Source organism: Heterocephalus glaber, unplaced genomic scaffold (assembly GCF_053883595.1).
Source record: "Heterocephalus glaber isolate CG9 unplaced genomic scaffold, H.glaber_assembly_v1.0 deba00001687, whole genome shotgun sequence".
Classification (NCBI taxonomy): domain Eukaryota; kingdom Metazoa; phylum Chordata; class Mammalia; order Rodentia; family Bathyergidae; genus Heterocephalus; species Heterocephalus glaber.
In genome coordinates, this window is record NW_028258412.1 from 13,049,587 (window position 1) to 13,076,495 (window position 26,909).

The 26,909-nt window shown below is 42.6% G+C and overlaps 3 protein-coding genes across 4 annotated transcripts in view; 1 reads left to right on the top strand and 2 right to left on the bottom strand.

Moving 5' to 3' along the window:
- Nucleotides 1-1,835: 1,835 nt before the first annotated feature.
- Coq5 (coenzyme Q5, methyltransferase) lies at nucleotides 1,836-21,570 on the top strand. Its single transcript, XM_004843661.4, has 7 exons — nucleotides 1,836-2,072; nucleotides 8,065-8,214; nucleotides 10,156-10,377; nucleotides 17,359-17,465; nucleotides 19,594-19,682; nucleotides 21,078-21,189; nucleotides 21,270-21,570. Exons 1-7 carry the CDS (start codon nucleotides 1,871-1,873, stop codon nucleotides 21,369-21,371), a joined length of 984 nt encoding a protein of 327 aa, XP_004843718.1. The 5' UTR covers nucleotides 1,836-1,870; the 3' UTR covers nucleotides 21,372-21,570.
- LOC147821993 (bolA-like protein 3) lies at nucleotides 15,083-15,841 on the bottom strand. Its single transcript, XM_087198633.1, has 3 exons — nucleotides 15,814-15,841; nucleotides 15,283-15,438; nucleotides 15,083-15,159 (listed from the first exon to the last, which is right to left on the bottom strand). The coding sequence occupies exons 1-3, from the start codon at nucleotides 15,839-15,841 to the stop codon at nucleotides 15,083-15,085; spliced, it is 261 nt and encodes an 86-aa protein (XP_087054759.1).
- A 4,616-nt stretch (nucleotides 21,571-26,186) lies between the features above and the next one.
- The window catches only part of Dynll1 (dynein light chain LC8-type 1), a 32,028-nt gene continuing 31,305 nt past the window's right edge, over nucleotides 26,187-26,909 (bottom strand). For both annotated transcript variants that reach the window (XM_087198209.1, XM_004843662.4), the window contains one exon: nucleotides 26,187-26,604. In XM_087198209.1, the coding sequence (XP_087054335.1) occupies nucleotides 26,467-26,604 (138 nt within the window). In that variant the 3' untranslated portion in view covers nucleotides 26,187-26,466. The remainder of the gene's footprint in view (nucleotides 26,605-26,909) is intronic.

Genomic DNA, 26,909 nt, shown 5'->3' on the forward strand with positions numbered 1-26,909 from the left:
CTGGTCCAATAAAGTCTAGATAGACATCAGTCACCCAGGCAAGACCAAGACCTCTTGATCTACCCCTTTCTAAAAAGGTCTTTGTTTTTTTCTACATACACTTGTTACATGTCCTGCTTCCCCATTGGATCAATATTAACTAAATCTTATTGATTGATCATAGTTTTTTGTTTTTGTTTTTGGTACCAGGGATAGAACTCAGGACCTTGAGCTTTCAAGGCAGGCACGTCGCCACTGAGCTAAATCCCCAGCCTGGTTGGTCATCGTAACATAGGGGGAATAGATGCAACTTCCAAACCTGCTAGATATCCGAAACTCAAGTTCGTGTTCTTTAAAATCAAAAACTGAATTCTAGGAAAACAGAAGTTAAGAGTAGGAAAATTTATTGAGAGTAGAAAATTTATTAGAAGGGGACCAGAAAGTGGGTTGCCTGCTCACCCAACGTCTCACAGGTGTTTTATGAGACAAAGCCAGGAGGTGAGGCAGGTTCAAGGTGGGACAAAACTATAGTCAACTAGTGAGATTTCAAGTACAGTCACTTAGGTAATATTGATCCAATGAGAAATTAGAAGGTGGACAAAACTATGAACAACCAATAAGATTATGACAAGTATAGTCACTTAGCTAATATTGATTAAGTGGGGATCCAATGGGGAAACAAGTCACGTAGCAAGCATACAAGGAATGAGCAAGGATTTTCGGTGGTAATGTGTGGTCAGGGATCTTTCTTGGAAGATCTTGGTCCCTCACCCAGGTGATTGATACCTATTTAGGATATCGATCACTGCTATTCATGGTATGCAGGTGTGGTAGTTTCTCTTCTTTTACAATGCTGGCTTTCAGTGAATGTGTCTTGATTGTCCTCCATGTTGGCTGCTCATGTGCTGGCCCTGTTTAACTGCCTAGAAGATATCTAATTAACTAATTAACTATCTACAGTAATAGTTTTCTTTTTGTTTTTTTTTTGTTTTTGTACTGGAGATCAAACTTGGTTCCTAGGGCAGGGGATTTAGCTCAGTGGTTCCACCACCTGCCTGGCAAGCACAAGGACCTGAGTTCAATCCCCGGTACCAAAAAAAATAGTAATGGTTTTGGCCCATATTGTACCTACCTCGTGATTTTGCGCTATAAAACTTCTTTTGAGAAGTGGGCTCATTGGCAACCCACTTTTGGGTCCCCTTCTGTTTCTCAGGAGCTATCTCAAAATTTTTCCAACCTCTGTTGTTCCTTAAAATTCATTCTTCGATTTGGGTGAACACAAATTCGGCGTATCTGACATCTAGCAGGTTGACAGTTATATTATTTCCTCTATATAAATATCAGCACTGGAAAGGCTGAGACTGGAGGATGGTGAGCTCTAGGCCAGCCTGGGATAAATAGCAAGTTCCAAACTAACCTAGCTACATAGCAAGACCATGTCTCAAAAAATAACAAAAAATAAAAACAGGTGTTTTTTTACAGACACCAACGTTTGAAATAGACTTCGTGACACTGGCCTTTAAACTACACCATGCCTTAGTTTTCCCTTTCCGCACCCAAAAACAAGAATTACTTGCCAGTTAGTACTTGGTATTACTGGCTGGCAGGATTGAGATATGGCCGCTTAGAGGTTATGGAGAACTCGCCCTGAATCGTTTTTTGTTTTTGTTTTTGTTTTTGTCTCTTCATTCTTGGTGAATTCTAAATTCGATTTTGGAAGAGAGAGAGGGAGAGCTTGTGGATTCAAAGACTAGCTCCTGCAGATTCCAAAGAACTCAAGAATACAGGATTTTGGGGGCGCGTTCGGGTAATAATGTCTCCAGCCAGCCGCCGTCATCGGTCTAGTGACGCAACAGAACGTTTTTCGGCCCCCTATTACCTTACTGTCAAGATGGCGGTCCCCAGGAGCTGTGTTCTAAGGACCTATTGCGGGCGTAGCTGGTTGCGGTTGATGCGAACTGGCGGGCCCCAGTGGCTTCATAGTTCCTTGCCCGGGGGCTTGCTGGGTGCGCGGCTCTTGTCCCAAGAGAAGCAAGCAACAGAAACGCACTTCGGGTTTGAGACTGTGTCGGAGGAGGAGAAGGGGGGCAAAGGTGAAAGGGGCGAGAGGGCGGATGAAGGGATCTTTCCATCTGTGAATCTTCTGCAAATTTGACGTCCTTTGCTGTTAACTGCAGTCCAGACTTCCCGGAGCACCATCCCTCCGTCCGGCAAAGTTAGGCGCTCCATCTTACTTCCTCCCAACCCTGGAACTGGGGATTGAATCCAGGGCCTTCCCATGAGCTACAGTCCCCCACCTTTTAAAGTTTGCAGACAGGCTCTTGCTTAAATCACGAAGTTGCTCAGGCGATGCTGGAACTTTAGATCCTCTGGCTTCAGGAATGCGCCACCACGCCTGACTACGCCCCTTTTTATTTATTTATTTATTTTTTGGTACCAGGGATCGAACTCGGGTCCTTACGCTTTCGAGGCAGACGGCGGAACCACTGAGCTAAATCCCCGGCCCTTTATTTTTATTTTTGTACGCCCCCTTTTAATCTTTTTTTTGTACGGGGGATCCAACACAGGACCTTGCGCTTGCTAGGCAGGCGCGGTGCCATTGAGCTAAATCCTCGGCCCCTACGCCCCCCCCCCCCGCCTTTTAAACAATTGTCATTCGGACCCATCATATGACTGTGATGTGCTATGCATCGTGTGAACATTTTTCTAAGTCTCATTTCAACTTTACTATGGTGGATATCGTTATCCCGATGTTAACAAAGGAGGAAACAGCTTAAAGGTTAAGCAAGAACTTGCCCAATTTAACGTAACTCAAGTTGTGGAACTAGTATTCCAACCCATTTTGCTCTGACTCCAGAATACTCTTAGCATCTTGCCAAGAGAGGCCATTTCTCAAAGAAAGAAGGAAACTAGCTTCTTGGTGCCTCAGTTTCCCAATTTGCCAAGTAGGAATAGTTCTGTTTACTTACAGCTCTTGTATTAGTTCCACATATTAAAGTACCTTCAACAGTGCCTGGTGCTTAGTAATGCACAATTTAAGTTAGATATTATTGAGCAGTTTGTGTCAGCACTGCTACAGGCATAGGAAAGGAAAAGAAGTGTTTTTAAACTTCAACTGTACCGTTTATAATGAGGAAGGTATACGCATTTTACACATGTATAAGGTGAGACTCTGAGGTTCCTTCACTAGATTTAATAGTCACCAGGGAATAAGAAAAGAACCCATGGTGTAATTTACCATCCTTTAAAAATCTACATTGTGGGGGCCGGGGATTTATCTCAGTGGTTTTGCCGTCTGCCTCACAAGCTCAAGGACCCAAGTTCGATCCCCGGTACCAAAAAAGAAAAAAAAAAAAAAACTACACTGTATAATCAATAGGAAAATTGCAACTGTTCCATGACCCTTAAAAATTATTATTTGTGTGTGAGGGGTGGTTTGAGACAGGTCTCCTTGTGTAGTTTAGGCTGGCCTTGACCTTACTATGTAGCCCAGGCTGGCCTCAAACTTGCAGGGATTCTCCTGCCTCTCAGCCTCCTAAGTACTGGGATTACAGGCATGTGCCACCTTGGCCAACCCTTTAAAAATTATTGAGCCTGAAGCGGGGCGTGGTGGTGCGTGCTTGTAATCCTAGCACATGGGAGGCTGAGGCTGGAGGATCATGCAAATTCAAGGCCAACCTGGGCTACATCACAAACAGTGACTCAAAAACAAACAAATTATTGAGCATGGCAACTCGGTAGTAGTTCAGTGATAGAGCACTTGCCTAGCAATGGTGAGGCCCTGGGTTCTGTCCCCAGTACTGGAAATAAATAAGTAAATGGGTTTTTAAAAATATATAGTAAACTGGTCGTGATAGCACATTCCTGTAATCTCAGCACTTGGGAGGGCAAGGTAGGAAGATTGCAGAAAGTTTGAGGCCAGCCTGGGCTACATGGTGAGTTCAAGGCTAGCCAAAACTACAGTGAAACCCTGTCTCAAAAAAAGAAAAAAAATTTTATATATATATATATATATATATACACACATATATATATGTATATGTATGTGTATAGTAATGCTAATATTTATTTAGTAGACTATAATTTTATTTATTTATTTATTGGTACCGGGGATTGAGCTTGGGTCCTTGCACTTGCGCAGCAGGTGGCAAAACCACTGCGCTAAATCCCCGGCCCACTATAATTTTATTTTATTTTATTAATTTATTTATTTTTTTGGTACTAGGGATCAGACTGGGGACCTTGCACTTGCGAGGCAGGCAGCGGCACCACTGAGCTAAGTCCCCGGCCCGGCCCACTATAATTTTAAAATAGATTTAATTTTAATGAATGTAATTAAAGTTTTAAAGATTTTAAATTTAAATCTTTAAAATTAAAAATTTAAAATATTGAAAAGAAGATTGATTTCCTTTTTTGTTTTGTTTTGTTGAGACATGATCTGACTATGTAGTCCAGGCTGGCTTTGAACTCACCATGTAGCCTAGGCTGGTCTCAAACTCAGTGATCCTCCTGCCTCAGCCTCCTGGATTTATTTCTTTCTAAAAAATTTACCAAGGGTAATTTGAATACTATTTGCTACCTTTATTTAATATAATTTACAATAAGGAATGAACACATTTTCTATGCCTTCTTAAATTGCCATAATTCCTTTCTAAAATTTTTGTCAGCCTTTAATATTTTATCATTTGCTCTTTCAATATCATGAAATTAGGGCAAGGGATTTAGCTCAGTGGTTCTGGTGCCTGCCTCGCAAGCTGAGGACCCGAGTTCGAACCCCGGTACCAAAAAAAAAAGAAAAATGAAATTAGGGCTGGGGATTTAGCTCAGTGGTGCAGCCGCCTGCCTGGAAAGCACAAGGTACTGAGTTCGATCCCCAGTACCAAAAAAACCCATGAAATTACCAGGCTTCATGAACACATGCCTATAATCCCAGCACTTTGGGAGGCTGAGCAGAAGGATTGCAAGTTTGAGCCTAGTTTGAACAACTCAGTGAGATCCTATCACAAACTAAAAAATACGGCTGGGGATTTAGCTCAGTGGCACTGTGCCTGCCTTGCAAGGTCCTGAGTTCAATCCCTGGTACTGAAAAAAAAAAACCCCAAAATCCTAAAAAATAAAAAGGACCGGGTGTACAGCTCAGTGTGAAGGTCCTGGGTTCAATCCCTAATACTGAAATTAATAACTAATTAAAAGGAAAAAATAACTAATTAAAAGGGATGGGAATGTTGCTCAGTGTGAAAGCCCTAGGTTCAATCCTCAACACTGAAAAAAAAAATCACATTAAATACCCCTACACCAACATACTGGGGATTGAACCTAGGACTTCACACATGCTAAACCAGTACTCTAGCACTGTGCTACATCCTCAGTTCTTAGTTTTTGGTTGTTCGGGGATTTCATTTTGTTTTGGAGACAAGATCTCCCTGTGTAATTAAGGCTAGCCTCAAACTCATAGCAATCCTCCTTCCTCAGCCTCCTGAGTGCTGGGATTACAGATGTGCACCACCTGCCTGGCCCCAGTTCTTTTTATTTTGAGACAGGTTCTGGATAAATTGCCTAGAGTGGACTTTAATTTATAATCCTCCTGTCTCAGCATCCTGAATAGCTGAGATTACATGCATATATCACCATGTTCAGCTTTATGTAAATTTTTTGGCTGACGTCACTTCCACTGGGACATCTGGATCTTTTTTGTCGTATCCACATTCCTCTTTCATGCCCATAAATTCACCCTCACCAAGTTCCCCTGGCTGTGTGTACCTCTAGTCTCTCCCATAGAGGCTGTGTCAGTATCCCACAGTCACTTGTTTCTCCCACAATTCCACTCACTTTTGGTTCCAATCTCACCTCCACCATTACTATTTTTCATTTCTGTGCTGCACATTCATTTTTTATTTTCGGGGGTACTGGGTGCACATTCATTCTTGTTGCCCAGCTTCCTGTCATTTATGCAGGATTTCACTGAAGGACAAGGAGCCAACACAACCACAGTAGCTGCTTTGCTGTCTGTAAGTGAACCTAACAACTGATTCAAGGACTAGACACCTACAATCTGGGAGAGAAGTGATGTCACTGATCAGGAGGCTTATCTGTTACTACTGTAGTGATTCATGGCTTGAAGAACTGCTAGTGAAGTTTGTACTTCATGCAAATATAGTTATACCACTATAAAGTTGGGGGACTGGCGTTATTTAACTGAATAAGTAACTGAAATTTATGCATATTGGAATCTGCAAAGCAAGAACTGTTATACTCAGTGGTTTGAAACTTTGTGTCCCTCAGTTATCCCAAGAGATGTTCCAAAGAATGTAGTCAGCTAGGAGACTCAGAGTGGAGAATAAACGTTCAAAATTCAATTAAAAGCCAGCTGTGGTAATACCTGTAATACCAGCAACTTGGGAGGCTGGGGCAGAGAATCCAATTTGAGGCTAGCCTAAGCAATCTAGCAAGACCATGTCTCAAAAATGGGGAGAGATGCTAGGTAGCTTAGTGGTAGAGTGCTTGCCCAGCAAGCAGGAGACCCTGGATTTAATCGTTAATACCACAAAAAAGAAAAAAATAGTTTAGTGAAAGGAGTACTCTATAGTCCAGTTCAGCAGAGGATAATGTTTTACATTGTATGCAGCACATTTTATCTGAGGAATTCAAGACATCTCCCTTTCATTTTCTAATTCAACCTTATGGCCTAGCACAGTGGCACATGCCTATAGTCCCTGAATTTGGGAGGCTGAGGCAGGATGATTGCCAAAAATTTGAGGCCAGCCTGGGCTCCATAGTGAGTTCAAGTCAAGCCTAGACTACACAGCAAAAAACAAAACAAAAGAAATAAAACGTAGTTTTAGGCAGTTTGTGTGGTTCTTTGGCAGGGAAAGGTTGGTTTTTTGAGATGAGGTCTCACTGTGTAGTTCAGGCTATACTTGAACTAGCCGTACTCCCCCTGCCTTAGCTTCCTGAGTGCTGGAATTACAGGTGTGAACCACCACACCCAGCTAAAATGAACCTTTAAAGGGAATGTGTCCTTAAGAATGTCTTGTCTCACATTAGCAGATTCTCCCCCACCCTCCGTCCCAAATTCCACATCTTTTTTTTTCCCCTTTTTGTTACTAAGGATTGAACCACATTCTGTTTTCACCCTGTGGAAAAGATTCATGAAAGCCTTCTATAGTGTAACTTCAACTTGATTTACTGCTTGTCATCTGTCTACCAAATTGTTCCTGAGATTCTCCATGATGGAGATAGAGATGAGATGAGGGTGTCTTCTGATCTCTATTAGTCATGTATCTTTCTCATGGGTTTTGATGTCTTATATTATAATGACCATTAGAAAAAGTCCAGGCTGGGGATTTAGCTCAGTGGTTCCATCGCCTGCCCCACAAACACAAGGACCCAAGTTTGATCCCTGGTACCAAAAGAAAAAAAGAAAAATTCTAATTCCTGGGCTGGAGATGTGGCCCAATGGTAGAACTCTTGTCTAATCATGTCCAAGACCCTGGGTTCAATCCCTATCACCAGGAAGAGAGAGAGAGAGAGAGAGAAAAGAAAAAACCCTCTCCACACACATACTCTTAATATTCCATCATCTAAGAAATAGAAAATAGAAACATATTCAGTTCTAAGGCTGAACTCACAATCCTCCTGCTTTGGCCTCTAAGATTACAGGTCTGTATTACCACACTGGCCTAGGTGGATAGCCTTACTTAAAGTAGTTCTACCTGGGTGTGGTGGCACACGCCTGTAATCCCTGCACTGAGAGGCTGAGGCAAGTGTATCACCATGAGTTCAAGGCCAGCCTGGACTACATAGTGAGACCGTGTCTCAAAAGAAAAAAACTGAAAGGTGGAGGATTGACCTCAGTGGTGCCATGCCTGCCTCACAAATGAAAGGTCCTGAGTTCAATCTCCAGTAGTGGGGGAAAAAAAACACAAACAAAAAGAAAAGAAAACTTGAAGTCCTCTTGCCTTCTGCCTCAGCCTCTCAAAGTGTTGGGACTACAGGCATGTGCCATACCCCATTCTTTCTCTTTTTCACTTAGGGTTTTTCTGGGTTAATCTTACTAATAGCACAATTGTGTGTTTCTCCCATCAGTCTATCAGGTGTTTGAAAGTGTGGCCAAGAAATATGATGTGATGAACGATATGATGAGTCTCGGCATCCATCGTGTTTGGAAAGATATGCTGCTGTGGAAGATGAACCCACTACCTGGGACTCAACTGCTCGATGTTGCTGGAGGCACAGGTAATGCCAAATTTGAGGTCCTTAAGTACCATTGAGCATCTTTTAGAGTGTTTATCTCTTGTTAAAACAAGCTAGTTCACCTATCATTAGACTGAAGATATTTATATTTTCTGAGACAAGTACGCAGAATTATCAATCAAAAGCAGCTTTTTTTTTTTTTTTGTACTGGGGATCGAACTCGGGTCCTTGCGCATGTGCAGAAGGCAGCGAAACCACTGAGCTAAATCCTCCGCCCTAAAATACCTGCTTTTTTTTGGTACCGGGGATTGAACTCGGGTCCTTGCACTTGTGCAGCAGGCAGCGAAACCGCTGAGCTAAATCCCCAGCCCCCAAAAGCAGCTTTAAAAAAAAAAAAAAACAGCTTTGAGGGTGGGAATGTAGCTCCCTTGTAGAGCATTTACCTAGAATGCACAAGGCCTTAGGTTTGATCCCCAGCACCACAATATAAACAAAATAAGCAGATTTTTGTCTGCCTGTTTTTGTTTATTTGTTTGTTTTGAGACAGGGGTCTATGTAGTTCAGGCTGGTCTGGAACTTACTGTGTAGCCCAGCCTGGCCTCAAACTCATGATCTTCCTGCTTCAGCCTCCCAAGTGTTGGGATTGCAGGTATGTGCCACCATGCCTGGCTTGCCTACCTCTTTTCTGCAATAGATAAGATTATAAAGTAAAAGGACCACGTGTTGACTTCAGTGACCTTTTTTCTTTTGTGGTGGTGGTGGTGGCATTGGAGATTCAACACAGTACGTCACACATGCTAGGCAGCCGCTTTACCACTGAGCTACCCTCCCACCTATTTCATCTTCTATTGAACCTTTAACCCATTTGCCCTTTCTGATTGGAGGGGAAACCTTTTATTATATTACATAAGCTTTCTGGGCAGCCTTTTCCACCTAATCTGCTATCACATGAGGTATCAAAAGCTCAGTTGTTTGTGCATGATCTTTTTTTATTGTTCCACACTGGACATTTGGAAAGAAAAATGTCACAGATTTCTAAAATGCATGTTGGAGAGGAGAGGAAAGAGGTGTAAAAAGACTTAAGGTGTCTTATATATATGTACTGACTCCCCATATGAATGTAGTCATTATGTATCGGAAATGTGAACTAACAAAATTAAAAATTTCTTTAAATGGATGATGAAACTGGGCATGGTGGCACCCACCTGTCGTCCCAGCACTTGGTAGGCTGAGGCAGGAGGATTGCCACAAGTTCAAGACCAGCCTGGGGTACATAGTGGGTTCAAAGGCAGCCTGAACTACACAGCAAGACCCTGTCTCAAAAATAAAGAAAGCATCTTAGGGGTTAAAAGTTGTTTAATGAAAAGCTTGTTGGGCCGGGGATTTAGCTCAGTGGTTTCGCCACCTGCTGCACAAGTGCAAGGACCCAAGTTCCATCCCTGGTACCAAAAAAAAAAAAAGAAAAGCTTGTTAAAGAGTTTAAACTTTCATTTTCCTTTTTTTTTGGTACCAGTGATTGAACTTGGGTCTTTGTGCTTGAGAGGCAGGCGGTGGAACCACTCAGCTAAATCCCCAGCCCTAAAACATTTTTTATTTATTTATTTATTTTCTTTTTTGGTACCTGGGATCGAACTCAGGTCCTTGCACTTGCACAGCAGGTGGCAAAACCACTGAGCTAAATCCCCGGCCCCCTAAAACATTTTTTAAATTTAATTATTTTTCAGGACTGGCAGTTCAGCACAGGGCCTTTAACATACTAGGCAAGCACTCTGAGCTACACTCCAGCCCAAAGTTCCATTTTCATACACTCATCCATACCTATACCATTGTTGCTTGGGGGGGGGGTTAGGATCTCAGTATATAGTTTAGGCTGACAATTGTCCTGCCTCAGCCTCTCAAGTGGTTGATTCTTTGGGGTTTAGGAATGCTGATTTTTCAGTTTTTGTTTTTGTTTGCATGTTTCTTCCTGTTGGCATCCCACAGGTGACATTGCATTCCGGTTCCTTAATTATGTTCAGGCACAGCATCAAAGAAAACAGAAGAGGCAGTTAAAGGCCCAACAAAATTTATCCTGGGAGGAAATTGCCAAAAAGTATAAGAATGAAGAAGATCCCTTGGGTGGTTCCCATGTCATGATCTGTGACATCAACAGGGAGATGCTAAAGGTGGGGAAGAAGAAGGCCTTTGACCAAGGATACAAAGCTGGTGAGTCCTCTGAACGTAGACATAGAGGAAATACGTGTTTGTTTATAAACTAAGGTGGGTTCCATGCTTTATATTCCAGCTTTCAGAAACTTATAGTTAAGGCGAGGGTGGAGAAGGAAATGGAAAGAAGTAAAAAGAACTAACGTGTTATGTATGTGTAGCAACTCCCTGCAATGACTAATCATGCACTGCAAACATGTACTAATAAAAATTTTTTTAAAAAATCATAGTTAGGCAGGAGTTGAAGATCATTTGTGTGGTTCAGCCCTGGGTTTTTTTTTTGTTTATTTGTTTTGTTTTGTTTTTTTGGTACCAGGAATCAAACTCAGACACTCGAGCTTGCCAGGCAGATGCTGCACTGCTGAGCTACATTCCCTGCCCAATGTTTATTTGGGTTTTGAGACAGGGACTCACTCTGTAGTTCAGGCTGACCTTGAACCCACTATGTAGCCCAGGCTGGCCTTAAACTTGAGAGAGTCCTCCCACCTCAGCCTCCCAAGTGCTGGCCCAGGCATGCACCACCACGCCCAGCTTATGTGTTATATACATTATTTCAGCAACTTTTGAGCTAGATGAAGAGCCCACTGTGACTGAGGAGATAGTCGAAGCCCAAAGAGGTTAAGGGTCTTGCTCAAGTTATATACCCATAAGCATCAGATCCCAAATTAGAGCTGAATCTTTGGATCTTAGCTCTTGGACCCTGAGATGGAAGTTTTGGTTTAAATTCCCAGCACCTCTGAGATAACCTCAGCCCATGTCATTCCTATTCTTGTGCCATTCCAGTTCTCTGTCAGCACTGGGCAGGCTAAGCAGCTCTCCTATAAAGACAGAGCTTGCCCTTTGGCCACAGAGTGTGCACGGAGTAGCAGCTTCCAGCCATTCGCATCTCAGTCTGCCTCAGCTGCCATCCAGCCTCCAGAGGATGACTGAGCACCGTGTAGCTTCTAGGGCCTGGACAGTTCCCAACGAGGACTCTTTTGTTTGTTTGTTTGTCATACTTAGGACTGAACTACAGGGGCTGGGGATTTAGCTCAGTGGTTCTGCCGCCTGCCTCACAAGTGGAAGGTCCTGAGTTCGATCCCCCAGTACCAAAAAAAGAGAGAAAGGATTGAACTACAGCCTCAGTCCTTTTTTATTTTGGAGGTAGAATCTCACTAAATCACTAAATAGCTCAGGGTGGCTTGGAGTTGTAATCCTCCTGCCTCAGTTTCCTATCAGATGTGTGCTACTATACCTGGCTTCCAGGCAGGACTCTTTTTAAATTTATTTTATTTTTTATAGTACATAAAATTAAACACTGTAACTTCACAAAAGGCTACATCCTCAGCCTGTTTTGCTTTGTTTTGTTTTTTTTTAAGATAGGGACTTGCTATACAGTTCAGGCTGGTTGTGAACTCATTATATGTCCCAGGCTGGCCTTGAACTCAGGTGATCCTCCTGCCTCAGCCTCCCAAGCACAGGGATTACAGGTGTGTACCACTACACCTAGCTGTCCCTGATTTTTTCAAGTTCATTAAAGACCCTGGAAGCTGCACCTTCTTGACCAGCTGTCAGGGCTGCTGCACTACCCTCTTCCAAGCTGGCTGGGCACTGAGACAGCCTTAGTGAGGGGCATAGGTATGCAGCAAAGAAAACAAAGTCCCTGGGGTCAACATCAGCATTTCTTTCCTCTCCCTGACCACCGTGAGTGTCTAAGGTTGTTTTAGCTCAATTCTTCCTCCTCCTCCTGCCCCCAGAGAGAGCAGTGTAGATGAACTGCAGCCCACTTGGTCCCCAAGATGAAGGGCTCTTTTGTTAGCCATCAACACTAATCAGATGGCAGACAGTCACCAGTACTTTTAGACAAAGGCACCATGTTTTCTTACTCCTACTGAAAAATATATTTCCCTTCTCTCTGGTGCTCAGCCATAAAGAACAGAGAGCACATGTTGAAATGATAGATAAAATTCCATTTCTGGAATTGTATCTTCCATTGCGAAGCTCTCCTTCAGTCTTTCCTAACTGACAAGGAATTATTAAGCATTGCATACCATAGTACAAGTACAGTTGTTTCCTTTCCTTCTTGCTTTATCAGTCCCCAATAATGCCTTTGCAAAAACTTATGCAAAAACAAGTTAAACCTGGGCATGGTGGTGCATACCTGAAATCCCAGCTCTCTAGGAGGCTGAAGCAGAAAGATTGCAAGTTTAAGCTCAGCCTAGGCAACTTAGCAACTTAGTGAGACCCTGTCTCATAGTAAAAAAATTTAAAAAGGGCTGGGGATATAGCTCAGTGAGAAGGCCCTCGGTTCAATCCCCAGTACTCCAAATAGACAAAATTAAGTTGAATCTAAGTAAGAGGGCAATAGAAATTTTTTTTTTTAATTAAGGATATGGATGATGTTAGGTGAATGGTGACAGTCTGATAAAGGACACAGCCAGCCTGAATTTGGGGGGGTCAGGGTCCAGGCAGGCCCTCCTGGAGTAACTCCAAAGGAGAGTCCGAGTCCAGTTTTGTTTTGGTTTTTTTTAATTTTAGTTTTTTAGAGAGACAGAGTCTTGCTATGTAGTTCAGGCTGGCCTTGAACTCGTAGCAATCCTCCTGCCTCAGACTCCCAAGTCCAGGAATTACAGGATTGTATCACCATGCCTGGCTTGAGTCCAATTTATTGAGACAGGCTTAGGTGGGATGATAGAAAAATGGGGGAATGAGATTGGGGGCCCAAGAATGACTGAGTCTGTGGCTATAGAAACAGTTGCTGTGACCTAGCAGTTGGGGTGGGTGTATTTAGTTCTAGCAGAGTAGGCATTGTTCCCAGGCTGGGGGCTGAGGGGCACAGGATATAGGAATGGGCTGTGATTGTTCATCATGCCCAGCAACTCAACAGGGGCAGATGGCGGTCAGACCTATCAGATGATAGTGATGGCTACACAAGATACAAATGTACTTCAAACCACTGAACTATACATTTAAAATTAGTTAGGATGGATGTGGTGGTACCCACCTATAATCCCAGAACTTTGGGCCAGGTGTGGTGGCTGAGGCAGGGCCAGGGATTTAACTCTGGTTCCGCTGCCTGCCCTGCAAGCATAAGGACCCGAGTTTGATCCCTGGTACCAAAAAAAAAAAAGGAGGCTGAGGCAGGAGGATCAAGTTTGAGTTCAGCCTGGGCAATTTAGTGACTTAGTGAGATCTTGTCTCAAAATAAAAAATAAAAAGCTTTGGAAATGTAGTAAAGGCCTTGGGTTCAATCCCCAGTACTGACTCCCAACAAACTTATGATGATAAATTCTATGTGTATTTTACCACAAGAAAAATAATAAATTAAAAAATAATTTATGAGAAAAAGCAAGGAAATTTGAACACTGGCTTAAAGAATTATAAATTTCTCAGAGGTAGTAGTATGATTGTGGTTATGTTTTAAAAGATTTCTTGGGCGGGGTTGCTGGGCATAGTAGCACAGGTCTGTAATGCCAGCTATTCGAGAGGCTGAAACAGGAGGATGGAAAGTTGGAATCTAGTCTGGGCAATTTAAAAATAAAAAGGACTGGGTATGTAGCTGAGTGGTAGAGTACACCAGGTTAAATCCAGTGTCACAAAAAAGGGGGGGGGGGATTCCTAATATTTTAAAGATATCTACTGAAATGTTATAAATGAAATTATATTTGTAGTTTATTTCAAAACAATCTAATTAGAGTAGGGAGAGAAAGTAGCTGTGGTCTGATGAAATAAAATTGGCCCTATGTTGACAATTATTAAGCTGAATGGTGAGTCCCTGAGGTACAGTAAGTTCATTCCCTTCAGTTTTATAGATGTGTGTTTGAAAATTGCAAAGGAAGATGTTTAAAATGAATTTTAAAATGCAAATTGCCTTAGAAGGAAGCCAAAGAGGAACTGATTGTTTCAGAACCGCACCAAATCCATATGTAAAGCTTTGCCTAATTCAGAAACATGCTAGCCACCTGCTGGCCTCAGAGGGAGAGCCAGGGGACTGACTGCCTTGACAAAGTAAGGTGTGGTCTTATCTTAAATGACACAGATGGGTGTGCTAGGTGCTTTGTACACAGGTAACTCATTTACTTCTGTGATGACCTTACAGGATTGTCCTAGTAATCATTTTACAAGTGAAAGAACTGAAGTTCAGATAGACCACTCACGTGATAAGCAGCAGGGCAGGCCTCGAGCCATTGCTCTTGGCCCTGGGTCCCTACTTTTTTTTTTCACTGGTAGGGATGGAACCCAGGCCCTGGCACCTGCTAAGCCTTAGAAATTATTTTGTAAAAGCATTTTTCATGTCTAATACTGCATTATATATATACCTATATATATTATATATACACATATATGTATATATCTATGTATATGCTTATTTGTATATATGTTTTGGTTTTTTGCTGTTAGAGGTGGAGCCCGGAGCCTCGTATATCCTAGGCAAGCACTGTACCACAGAGTTATACTCCCAGCCTATATTTGTATTTTTTTTTGGTACCAGGGATCGAACTCAGGACCTTGTGCTTGCGAGGCAGGCAGCAGAACCACTGATCTAAATCCCTGGTCCTCTTATTTGTATTTTATTTTATTATGTTTTTAGTTGTCTATGGCCTTTAATTAACATCTAAATAGTTAACATATCTTCTAATATAGAAATCTCTATAAAGAAAAATAGATACACTTTTTGCCAAAGAATGCTGTAGATGAAGTCATCCTGAGCCCAGCATCTACACAATCAGGGCAGGAGCAGTATTTGGGGACAGAGGTAAATATCCATACCCCATGCATCCCTTTGATTTCTTCTTTTAGTACCTGATTAACCATCTGGTGCTGCTGGACAGAGAGTTCTCTTCTCCTTAAATTCTTCTGATTCATTTTAATTTTATTTGTTTATTTATTTATTTTCTATTTTAATTATATACATTGCTCTGCAGCTTCCTGAAATGTCAGTGACCTTGATAGCTGTAGCTGGAGGAAACTTTTCTCCAAGAGCCTGAGTCACTCTGAGCTCCCCCTCCATCTGGGAGGTGAACAGGTGATGGACACAGTAGAAAAGAGGAAGCCCGCGGCTCTGGCAGAGCAGAGGTGTCCCTGTGGCCAGGCTTTACACCACTGTACCCAGCCAGCGTGGCCCACTGCCTGAAGTTGCCACCTTTTCTCTGTTTGCTTGAGACAAAGTCTTGCTGTGTAGCCCAGGCTGTCCTCAAACTCTTGGCAATCCTCCTGCCTCCGCCTCCTGAGTGCTGGGATTACAGGCATGCTGCACTATGTCTGGCACTCGTTTGTATTTTGAAAGATTATTTTCATTCCCTTAGAGACCATTCTCTGGCCTCCTCTTACAAGGAAACTAACTTTTAAATGACCAATCTTTTTTCTTGCTGTGTTGTTTCTGCTTTCTTCAACTTTTATCTGTTTATAAACCCAACCTTCTAGGCTGGGGATGTAGCTCAGTAGTAGAGCACTTGCCCACTGTTTCTAAGATCCTGGATTCCATTGCCAGCACCTCAAAAAAAAAAAGAAGAAGAAGAAGAAGAAAAAACTCCTATGTTTGGCCCATCAAAACACTTTATTTTAGGGCCAGGGATTTAGCTCAGTGGTTTCGCCTCCTGCTGCACAAGCGCAAGGACCCGAGTCCGATCCCTGGTGCCAAAAAAACCCATAAAACTTTATTTTGCCCAGGATGGTGGCCCATGCCTATAATTGCAGTGCTCTTGGAGGCTGAGCCAGGAGGATTGCAAGTTTGAGCTCAGCCTGGACAACTTAGTGATTTGGCCAGAAGTTGACTCCAAGTTAAAAAATAAGAATTTTTTAAAAGGCCTAGAAACTGGGCATGGTGGAGCACACCTGTAATCCCAGTACTTGAAAGACTGAAGCAGGAGGATTGTCATGAGTTTGAGGCTATCCTGGGCTACATAGTGAGTTCAATGCCAGCCTGAATTATAGAGCAAGATCCTGTCTCCACAAATAAGGCCTGGGGGGGAAAAAAGGCCTGAGGATGTAGCTCAGTGCGAGGGCCCTGGGATCAATCTACAGTACCACAAGAAATAAAATAAAATATGAAAGTTGTATTATAACACAGGCAGTCTAACCACAGGGCCTGCACTCTTTAATCACAGTGCTCTGCACAAAACACTTGGATGGATAAAAATCGCTTGAGGGTGGGACTAATTATATAGCTTAGTAATAAAAGTGCTTGCCTAGCATGCCCAAGACACTGGGTGTGAATCCCAACATCCAAATAAAAGCTGCATGAGGGTGGGTAAACTAAGCAGTGATCAGATTGTACTGTAAGGCTCTCGGAAGAAAGGCTGAGAAGGATAAACTTCAAGGATACCAGCTCCAGACTCTCAGGATCGGACACCATGAAGAGAGTCACCAGGAACTGAGCAGATGAGGCAGGTGTGTTTTCTGACACCAAGTATGTGATATTTTCCCAGCGCAAAACAATTTTCCAACAGTAGGTTGGTGCTTAGCTGCTCACTTCATTTCTGACACTACCCAGATTTTACTTCATTTTCTACAGGTTTAAGGGCTCAGTCCCGCAAAACTCCTTCCACTTCAGATGCCAACCATAAATTGGGTGCTGTGGCTACTCACACTTCTGCCTACCCAACTACAAATTCTTTTGGTTCAATAATCTGGGTGTAGCCAGGAATGATGGCACACACCTATAATTCCAGCACTTGGGACTTGGGGGCCTGAGCCAGGAGGATCGCTGAGTTCGAGGCCAGCCTGGGCTACAATAGTGAGTTCAAGATCACCCTAAACTATCCATTCAAACCCTGCCTCAATAATAATAAGAATAATAATATTAATAATAGTAGTAGTAGTAGTAAGAGTAATAATAATAGGGCCGGGGATTTAGCTCAGTGGTTTCGCCGCCTGTTGCGCAAGCGCAAGGACCTGAGTTTGATCCCCAGTACCAAAAAAAAAAAAGTAATAATAATAATTCTCTGCATGTAGGGAAGACAGCTACCTGAGCTGAAACTCAGAACTGATTTTCTCTTCCAGGACTTGCATGGGTACTGGGAGATGCTGAAGAACTGCCCTTTGATGATCACAAGTTTGATGTTTACACCATTGCCTTCGGGATCCGGAATGTCACACATATTGACCAGGTGTGAATGGCTACCTCCTTGACTTGTGTGACTTGTGTGACTCTTGTGTGACTTGTTTGACTCTTGGAGTAGATCCATAGTGAAGCAGGAGAGGAGAAATTCTTCCTTGGGCTTGGCACTTAGTAGAGTGACTATTTTAAGTTGCCAATTTTCCTAGTTACAAAACTGAAAAGGACCAAAATCACAGAGCAGCTCCGGATGGAAGTCTTGGTTGCTTCAGTTGGCATTTACATATTTGGGATGGTTGGACTTGCTCTGGCATTTCATCTATTTCCTCTCACTTGGGAAGCTGTCTGTCAGTTTGATAAAGATCAGAGGCATGGTCAGAGGCAGGCACAGCAAAAGGTATTCAGATGCTATTTTGGTAGAATATAGATCATAGTTCATCTATAGAGAAAAGGGAATGTTGCTTTTTTAAATCTCATTCACCTTTTCTTTTCTTTTTTTTTGGCTTTTTGATTCAGTTTTCTTTATTTCTTTTTTTTTTTTTTTTGGTATTGGGGATCAAACTTGGGTCCTTGCGCTTTCAAGGCAGGCAGCAGAACCACTGAGGTAAATCCCTGGCCCTTGTTCTTCTTTATTTCTACATTAACATTCTGCTGAAAAGATTTGAAAATCAAGCTGGGCGTCGTGGTGCATGCTTGTGATCCCAGCACTTGGGAGGCTGAGGCAGGATAGCCATGGGTTAGAGGCTAACCTGGTTTGCATAGTGAGTTCAAGGCCAGCATGGTCTATATAACAAGACCCTGTCTCAAAAAACAGCATGGGGGCCGGGGATTTAGCTCAGTGGTTCTGGCGCCTGCCTCTGAAGCGCAAGGTCCCGAGTTCGATCTCTGGTACCAAAAAAACAAAAAAGCAAAACAACAACAACAACAAAAAAGATTTGAAAATCATATGCAAGGCAACAGATTTCATATATGTAATATGGTCTCCAATTGTCTAGTTTTCTGCTTTGGGTGAATGTTCTTTAAAGTGCTTGCCATAGCAGTATAATATAAATATAATAAATTATATAAAAATTATATAATACTTGTTAAATATATTACATTAATATATAATAGTTTAATACGGGTATTCACCAAAGGTCCATGTGTTAAAGACTTGTTCCTCAGGGTGGCGCTGTTGAGAAGTGTTGTGGACCTTAGAAGGCAGGGTGCTGAGGGAGGTTGTTAGGTCTTTGGGATTTGGGGACCCTGGGCTAGCCATCCTTTCTTACTTCCTGGCAGTGAAATGAGCAGTTTGCTCTGCATCCCATTTGTGCGGCTATTCCATTATTTAAACAGACTCATTAATGGTTAAAGATTTCTCTAATCTTGTGCTATTCAAGTAGTGAATTGCCCATATACATGCCATTTCCACAGTAGAAGCATTTCCATGAAATAGATTCTTTGAGTCAGGAACAGTGGCTTATCCCTGTAAATCCTAGCTACTCAGGAAGCTGAGGCAGGAAGATCACAAGTTCAATCCCAGCCTGGGCAATATACAAGACCCTGTCTCAGAATGAAAAAGGGCTAGGGCCAGGGATTTAGCTCAGTTGTTCCGCTGCCTGCCTCGCAAGCAAAAGGTCCCAAGTTCGATCCCCAGTACCAAAAAAAAAAAAAGAAAAAGGGCTAGGGATGTAGCCCTGTGCAAAAGCCCTGGCTTCAATCCCCAGTACTACCCTCCGCCCCCAAAAAAGATTGTTGTAAAATTGTTCTGTTAAAGAGGATAGCCACTCTGATTTTGATCCAAATTTTAAAGTGTTCTTCTTGAAGCTGTACAAATCTGTAATTAGTAACCTTCTGTAGCTATGGGCAGCAGAGCCAGGCATGGTGGCACTAGCCTGTAATCCCAGCTCTCAGGAGCCTGAGGCAGGAGGATCACTATGCGTTTAAGGCCAGCATGAACTACATAGTGAGACCCTCTCTCAAACCCCCTCCCCCCAAAAATAGTTATGGGCAGCAGAATGCCTATAGCATTTAGAATACATGGGCTTATTTTTTGCTGTTACAGCTTCCCAACTGACGATAAACAAGGGATTTGTGGGAAATCATGTTTCTAATGCCCATAGTAGCTAGTGCTGTCTCAGCTTCATGGAATTGAGTGAAGTCTGCTAAGAATTGTGTCCTGTTATTCTTGTCTCTTTCAGGCACTCCAAGAAGCTCATCGGGTCCTGAAGCCTGGAGGAAGGTTTCTGTGTCTGGAGTTTAGCCAAGTAAACAATCCCCTCATATCCAGGTTGGCATTGATAATGGGGCTTTTTCTTCATTGACTAGCCAAGTCGGTTAGTTCAGGGTCCCAGAGGCCGGGAAGGACATTCCCACCCAAAGAGGTCAGTTAGCTCCGAGTGACAGTATGTAGGCTAGAAGAATCTCAAACCAGGAACCCAAGGGCCAAGTTCAACAACATTTTATATTTTTATTTACTCATATAATTTTGTTTTTGTTTTTTGGTACTAGGGATCGAACTTGGGACCTTGTGCTTGCAAGGCAGGCACTGGAACCGCTGAGCTAAATCCCCGGCCCTACTTACTCATATAGTATTTTAAGAAATCAACTTAGTAACTCAGGGGGTAAAGTGCTTGCCTAGCTTGCACAAGGTTCTGGGGTTCAATCCCCAGCACCACTAAGGAAGGAAGAGAGGGAGGGAAAAGAAAAAAAAAGAAATTGATTTATTTTTTTTAATGGTAGCAAGGTTTTATTAAAGGTAGGAGAAGAAACAAGCTCTGCAGAGCAAGTTTTGGCCAAGTAAAAGGAAAAGAAGCACACCTTACATTGTGAGAGTGGGCCACCATGCAAGAGAGAACATAGTGCCCAAGAAATTGACTTAAAATCAGGAAATTTTACATAAAAATCTGGATTTCCAGCCAGGCATGGTGGTGCATGTCTGTAATCCTAGCACTCAGGAGGCTGAGGCAGGAGAATTTCCACAAGTTCAAAGCCAGCCTGGGCTACGTGGTGAGTTCAAGGCCAGCCTGAATTACAGAGTGAGACCCTGTCGCCAAAAAAAATCTAGAATGGGCCAGGGATTTAGCTCAGTGGTGCTGCACCCGCCTCAAAAGTGCAAGGTCCTGAGTTTGATTCCCAGTACGGGGTAAAAAAAACAAATCTGGATTTCCAGCTTAACTTGAGAAATCAGATATATGGCAACCCTGAGTAGGCCCATATTCCCATGTGCAGTTGTCAGAGTGAAGTGAAGTAGTAACTGCCTCTTCCCACTTTTCTGGTACTTTCTAACTGTACCTGTCACCACACATCTTGGTTTTGCAGCTAGCCACTTCCCTTAGTTAAGGTACTTGCTTGATACCCTACAGGCATTTGTTTGTGACCCTGAGCTTAGACCTTCTTGATTTTTTTTTTCTTTTTCTGGTTTTTGAGGCAGGGTCTTGCTATGTTATCCAGGCTAACCTTCAACTTACTATGTAGCCCAGACTAGCCCTGAACTCTCAGCAATCCTCCTGCCTCAGCCTTAACCTCCCGGGTGCTGGGATTATAGGCATGCACCACCATGCCTGGTTCTCTTGCTTCTTATTGAGGGAAGAATTCAGGGCATTTTTCTTTCCCCCTTTTGGGAATGAACCCAGGGCATGTTCTAGTCTTAATCTTTTGTCTTTTTTGTTGTTTGTTTGCTTAGGCTTTATGATCTATATAGCTTCCAGGTCATTCCTGTCCTAGGAGAGGTCATTGCAGGAGACTGGAAGTCCTATCAATACCTTGTGGAGAGTATCCGGAAGTTCCCATCTCAGGTACAATATTTCTGTAGCTTAACAAAGACCTTAAAGTTGAAATTCAGGTAATCCTTGTTGTATCTTTCCTTGTGTTTTAGGAAGAATTCAAGGAGATGATAGAAGATGCAGGTTTTCAAAAGGTGACTTATGAAAGTCTTACTTCAGGCATTGTGGCCATTCATTCTGGCTTCAAACTTTAGCTCCTTTTCCTGTCCTGAAGAGAGATCCACTCATACACTATTGAAAGCCTGGAACTGAAGGATAATCCAGCTGAGACAGCCGCTGAGCATCTCCTATTAAGGATATGAACCATGGGCTCATGTTCTGAAACAACCAAAGAGAAAGAAACAAATTCCTGTCTTTTTTTTGTAACTTTCATTAGAAGCTGCTCAGACCTTTTCTCAGAGGTATTTGGTCTTTTTTGTTGTTATTTTGTTTTTCCTCAATTCCTAACTTCTTTTGGCTGTGCACTGTGGGATTCAGGTAAGAGCAGCACTCACTAAACACTAACACACAGTTTTGTTTTGTTTTGTTTTCTGGTACCAGGAATCGAACTTAGGACCCTGTGCTTGCCAGGCAGGCATGGCATTGCTGAGCTACTTCCCCAGCCCTAACATACAGTTTTGAAGTACAGTATATTTGTTGCTAATGGTGCTGCCTTCCAGTGAGATAATGGGTCATTGGAACCCAGTGATGACTTACCTGTACCTGAGTCAAACTTTCAGCCTTGTCCAGGGCTTAAAAGCCAAGGTCCAAGTCAGAGGGCTAACAATCAACACTAGAATTGTGGGCTGGGAGTGTAGCTCAGAGGTAGAGCATGTGCTTAGAATACAAGAGTTCCTGGGCCAGGGATTTAGCTCAGTGGTTCTGCCTCCTGCCTTGCAAGTGCAGGGTCCTGAGTTTGATCCCCAGTACCAAAAAGAAAACAAACAAAAGAATACAAGAGTTCCTGGGTTTAATCTTCAGTGTGCACACACACACCTACCCACCCACCCACCCTAGAAGTGTATGCTAAACCACTAAATGAGTTTACAATTTGGATGGTATTTGTCTTTGCTTTCTTTTTTTATTTTATTTTAATAAATTTTATTTTATTTTATCCTATTTCCCCCCTGGATCCCTCTCCTGCTTCTTTTTAGAGGTTAAGGGGAAAAAAAATTTTTTTATGATGCTGTAACTCAAACCCAGGGCCTCTCATAAGCACTGTACTACTGAGCTACATCCCTGCCTCAAAATACATTTTTTCATCTTCTTTTAGTACTCCTCCATCAAAAGCCAGTATTTTGTCCTCAGTGGCAGTCATAAAGAAAACTACTCACTACAAAATCCTCATTTATAAAATAAATATACCAGCGAACCCCTGGTTTCATGTCAAGAAAAAAAGAAAAGAAAGAAGAAAGGAAGGAGAGAAAGAGATCTATTGATATAGTCTAATTCCCTCAAATAATCAGGAATGGATCTGGGCAGAGTTCATTGTCTTTTTTTGTTGGGGTTTTTTGTTTGTTTTTTTTGGTACTGGGGATCAAACTCGACCTTATGCTTGCAAGGCAGCCACCGGCACCACTGAGCTAAATCCCCAGCCCTGTTGTTTTTGTTTTTGTTTGTTTTGTGATACTAAGGATTGATCCCAGAACCTTTGTACTGAGCTATATCCCTAGCCCTTTCTTAGTTTTTATTTTTGAGATAGGGTCTTGCTGTGTCACTAAGTTGCCTAGTCTTGGCTTCAGTTTGATGATCCTCATGCCTCTGCCTCCCAGAGATTCTGCAAAGATTTAAATTTAAGAGACCTAGAGGTAATTTCTTTGCTTTTTTTGGGGGGGGGTACTGGGGATTGAACTCGGGACCTTGCACTTTCGAGGCAGGCTGTGGAACCAGAGCTAAATCCCTGGCCCTCCCAGAGATTCTAGATTACAGGTGTATACCACTACATGTTACTTTTCTCTCTCTTGTTTTTAGGTAGAGTTGTTTGGTGTTTTTTTTTTTTTTTGGTACCGGGGATCAAACTTGGGTCCTTCAGCTTGCGGGGCAGGCGGTGGAACCACTGAGCTAAATCCCTGGCCCTAGATAGAGTCTTGTTAAATTTCCCAGGCTGGGCTTACACTTAGAATCCTCCTGCTTCAACCTTTGGTCATTGTCTCATTACAGTCCACTGTTTGATGTTAAAAGAAGTCATAGGCCAGACATGGTGGTGCATACCTGTAATCCCAGCACTTGGGAGGCTGAGGCAGGAGGATCATTGCAAATTCGAGGCCAGACTGGGCTACATAGTGAGTTCAGGTTGAACCTGAACTACACAGTGAGAACCTGTCTCAAAAAAAAAAAAAAAAAAAACGGGCCGGGGCTTTAGCTCAGTGCTTCTGGCTCCTGCCTTGAAAGCACAAGGTCCCGAGTTCAATCCCCAGTACCAAAAAAAAAACCCCATAAATGTTTTGAGTATAAAGCTTAAGGTTAAGGGGCCTTGCTAAGAAATCAATCTGTGGTTTGGCTAGCAAAACTTAGCTCCAGGCTATTTGAAAGAGATTCAGATATGCTGATTATTGGTCCAGCACAGTAAGGATCATTTATGTATCTCTATAAGATCTTGCCCTATCACTGAATAGCTCCCAGATACAGCTAGCCGTATACAGCTGTCTCAGAGAAGAGCAGCTAAGGACGTCTGAGAAAATGCTGAAGTTTAGAAAAACTTTTACATTTTGTTTTCAGCCAGCTGGAGACTATTGGTTTGGTTTTGGTTTTGGTTTTGGTACCGGGGATCAAACTCAGGACCTTGCGCTTTCTGAGGCGGGCGGGCGGCAGCATCACTGAGCTAGATCTCCAATCCTGGAGCCTATTGAGTTGTTGGGTTTTTTTTTGCCTATTGGTTTTTGAAACTAACAGAAAAGAGCAGGCACTGGAAGGAACTTCATAAGCCGTCAACCAAGTCTTACCTCCATAGCAACATGGTTTTCTCACATCTGAATCAAAAAAGCTGCCAACTTCCTAATTAATAGTAGATATGGACCAAAGCAAATCAGATTAGAACTCCTAATGTTCAGCTGTATGGTCTTGAACAGCTTTATCCCTGGCCCAAAAAAAGCCCTATTCAAAAAAAAAAAAAACAACAAAAAACAGTATCAGGAAGGGCCGGGGATTTAGCTCAGTGGTTCCACCGCCTGCCTCACAAGCGCAAGGTTCCGAGTTTGATCCCCAGTATCAAAAAAAAAAGAAAAGGAAAAAAAAAACCCCAAAAGCCCTATTCTTTTAACTGCCACAATGAATAGTAAAACAAATTTTTGTACTCCTACCCTGAAACTCCCAGTCCTGATGTAGTACTTCACCAGTACCTCTAAAACCCAAATTCCAGGCTGGGTGTGGTGGCACACACCTCAGCTTCCCAGCACTTGGGAAGCTGAGGCAGGAGGATCACCATGAGTTAGAGACCAGTTTTGGCTACATAGTGAGGTCAAGGCCAGCCTAAACTACATGGTGAGACTCTGTCTCTAAATAAATAAAATAGGGCCGGGGATTTGGCTCAGTGGTTCTGCCGCTTGCCTTGCAAGTGCAAGGTCCCGAGTTCAATCCCTGGTACCAATAAATAAATAAATAAATGAATGAATGAATGAATGAATAAATAAATAAATAAATAAAACAAAACCCCCAAATTCTGGTAAAGAAACATACAGACTTTCAGAGATGTTGCTGTCGTCACTCTACTGCTACTGGTCACCCTACCAATTCAAATCCTTACCTCCTGGGCAGCAGTATCCTGGCTGCTGAGAAATCTCAACCTCATGTGACAGTAATGTAGAGAAACTAAGAAGGCTCCTTATTGGATTTTCCCAAGATAAGTGTGGGTTATCTCAGTCTGAGGCATATTTCTTTTACCTCCAAAAGCTAAGTTTCAGCCTGGTGCAGTGGCACAGGGGTGGTGCATGCCTATAGCCCCAGCAATTCAGGAAGCCACCCTGAGTAACAGGGAGACCAGCTCAAAAACAAAAAATTGTTTTTGAAAGACTGGGGGCTGGGCATGATGGCACATGCCTGTAATCCCAGTATTTGGAAGGCTGAGGAAGGAGGATTGCCAGGAGTTCAAGGGCAGTCTAGGCTACATAGTGAGTTCAAAACCAGCCTGAACTACATAGAGACTCTGCCTCAAAAAAACTAAATAAATATAAATAAAAGGCTGAGGGTGTAGCTTAGTGGTAGAACAATTGCCTAGCACATATGAACCTCTAAACTCAATCCCCAGTACTGAAGAAAAACCCAAACCCTTGTCTCCCATACTTGCTTTTCTTCATAAAACTAGTCTTAACAGCAGAAAACTTTTTTTTTTTAGAAAACTTGTTTTGGGGGGGGGCGGGTACCAGGGATCCAACTCAGGACCTTGCCCTTTTGAGGCAGGCGCAGCACCAAGCTAAATTCCCAGCCCAGCAGAAAACCTTTGATAGTTACTTATTCAGTTTATTTTGGTCCTTTAAGGAAAAAGCTTCAATTCACACTTGTTAAACTTTAAATTCCTGCAGACTTCATTACATAAGGATGGACTGCCTCTCAAAACTTTTATTTTCCCTGTTAAGATCACCTTCCAAGCCAGGCAAGGTGGCACACACTTGTAATCCCAGCACTCTGGGGAGGCTGAGGCAAGAGGATCTCATTTGAGCCCAGCCTGGACAATTTAGTGATGTAGTGAGATGCTGTCTCAAATTAAAAAAGGACCAAGCATGTTCCTCACTGGCAAGGCCCAGGGTTGTGACCAGTATAGTAAAAAAAAACCCTTTCCATCTTTGAGACAGTCATGCTATGTAGCCCAGGCTGGCCTCACAGCGATCCTCCTGCCTCAGCCTCTCAAGTGCTGAATTACAGGTATGTGCCATCATGTTAATGTGCACATTTTCTAGAGAGATGAGATTTAAGACTCAAGTACCAAAATGGCCAGTCCCACAGAAAGTTAACTGAGAATTCATCCTCACCAACCCAATGAATTCATAGATCACCTTCAACCCTGTTATTTGAACATATTGTAGTTCACACACATATACATTGCCAACAGATTTATTTTTTAAAGGAATGGATTAAGAGAAACACATGGGGCACAGAAGTATGGAATAGAAAATAAATACAAATGTAAGCTGTTTTGCTAAATGTTTTATAACCACAACAAACTAGTACAGAGAATGCCCTGTACACAACAAAAAAAGATTCAAAGATTGAGGTGTTCCCTTAGCAAGGCTGAAGATTTCAGTCTCTGTATTTGGAATTTAGGCTGCAGTCCTTGGTTTTGGATGGATCACTGGGTGTGTGGCACAGTTCATGCTTTTAACCAGATTTGAACAGAAGAATGGCCACTTGGCCCAGGTAGAAGTAGATGAAGTGTTTGGTTTCATGTGTCACATAACTACCGAAGTTCCTCCCCACAATGCAGTGCCAGGTGGGGTTGTACTTCTTGTCAAACTCCTGGGGGAAAGAAAAAACAAAACCAGATTTTTAGTGCTAAACTAGAAGACTTCTTCACTTCTGGGATAAGCCAGAGCCATGTAGGAACAGCACAGGAACACTGGCATCTGCAAATTCTTTGAATGAAAAGAATGTTCCCCAGCTCCAAGTCGCCTACACAGTGCATTAATGCAAACATACTTGGAGTCTGAGCTAAGATGAGAATGGGGGCCGAAGAGAAAGGTCAGCCTTTAAAGACAGAGTGATTTGTTAGGATGGTAATTCCACCTTTCTCCTTTCTATATTCTTATTTACTGACAGTAGGT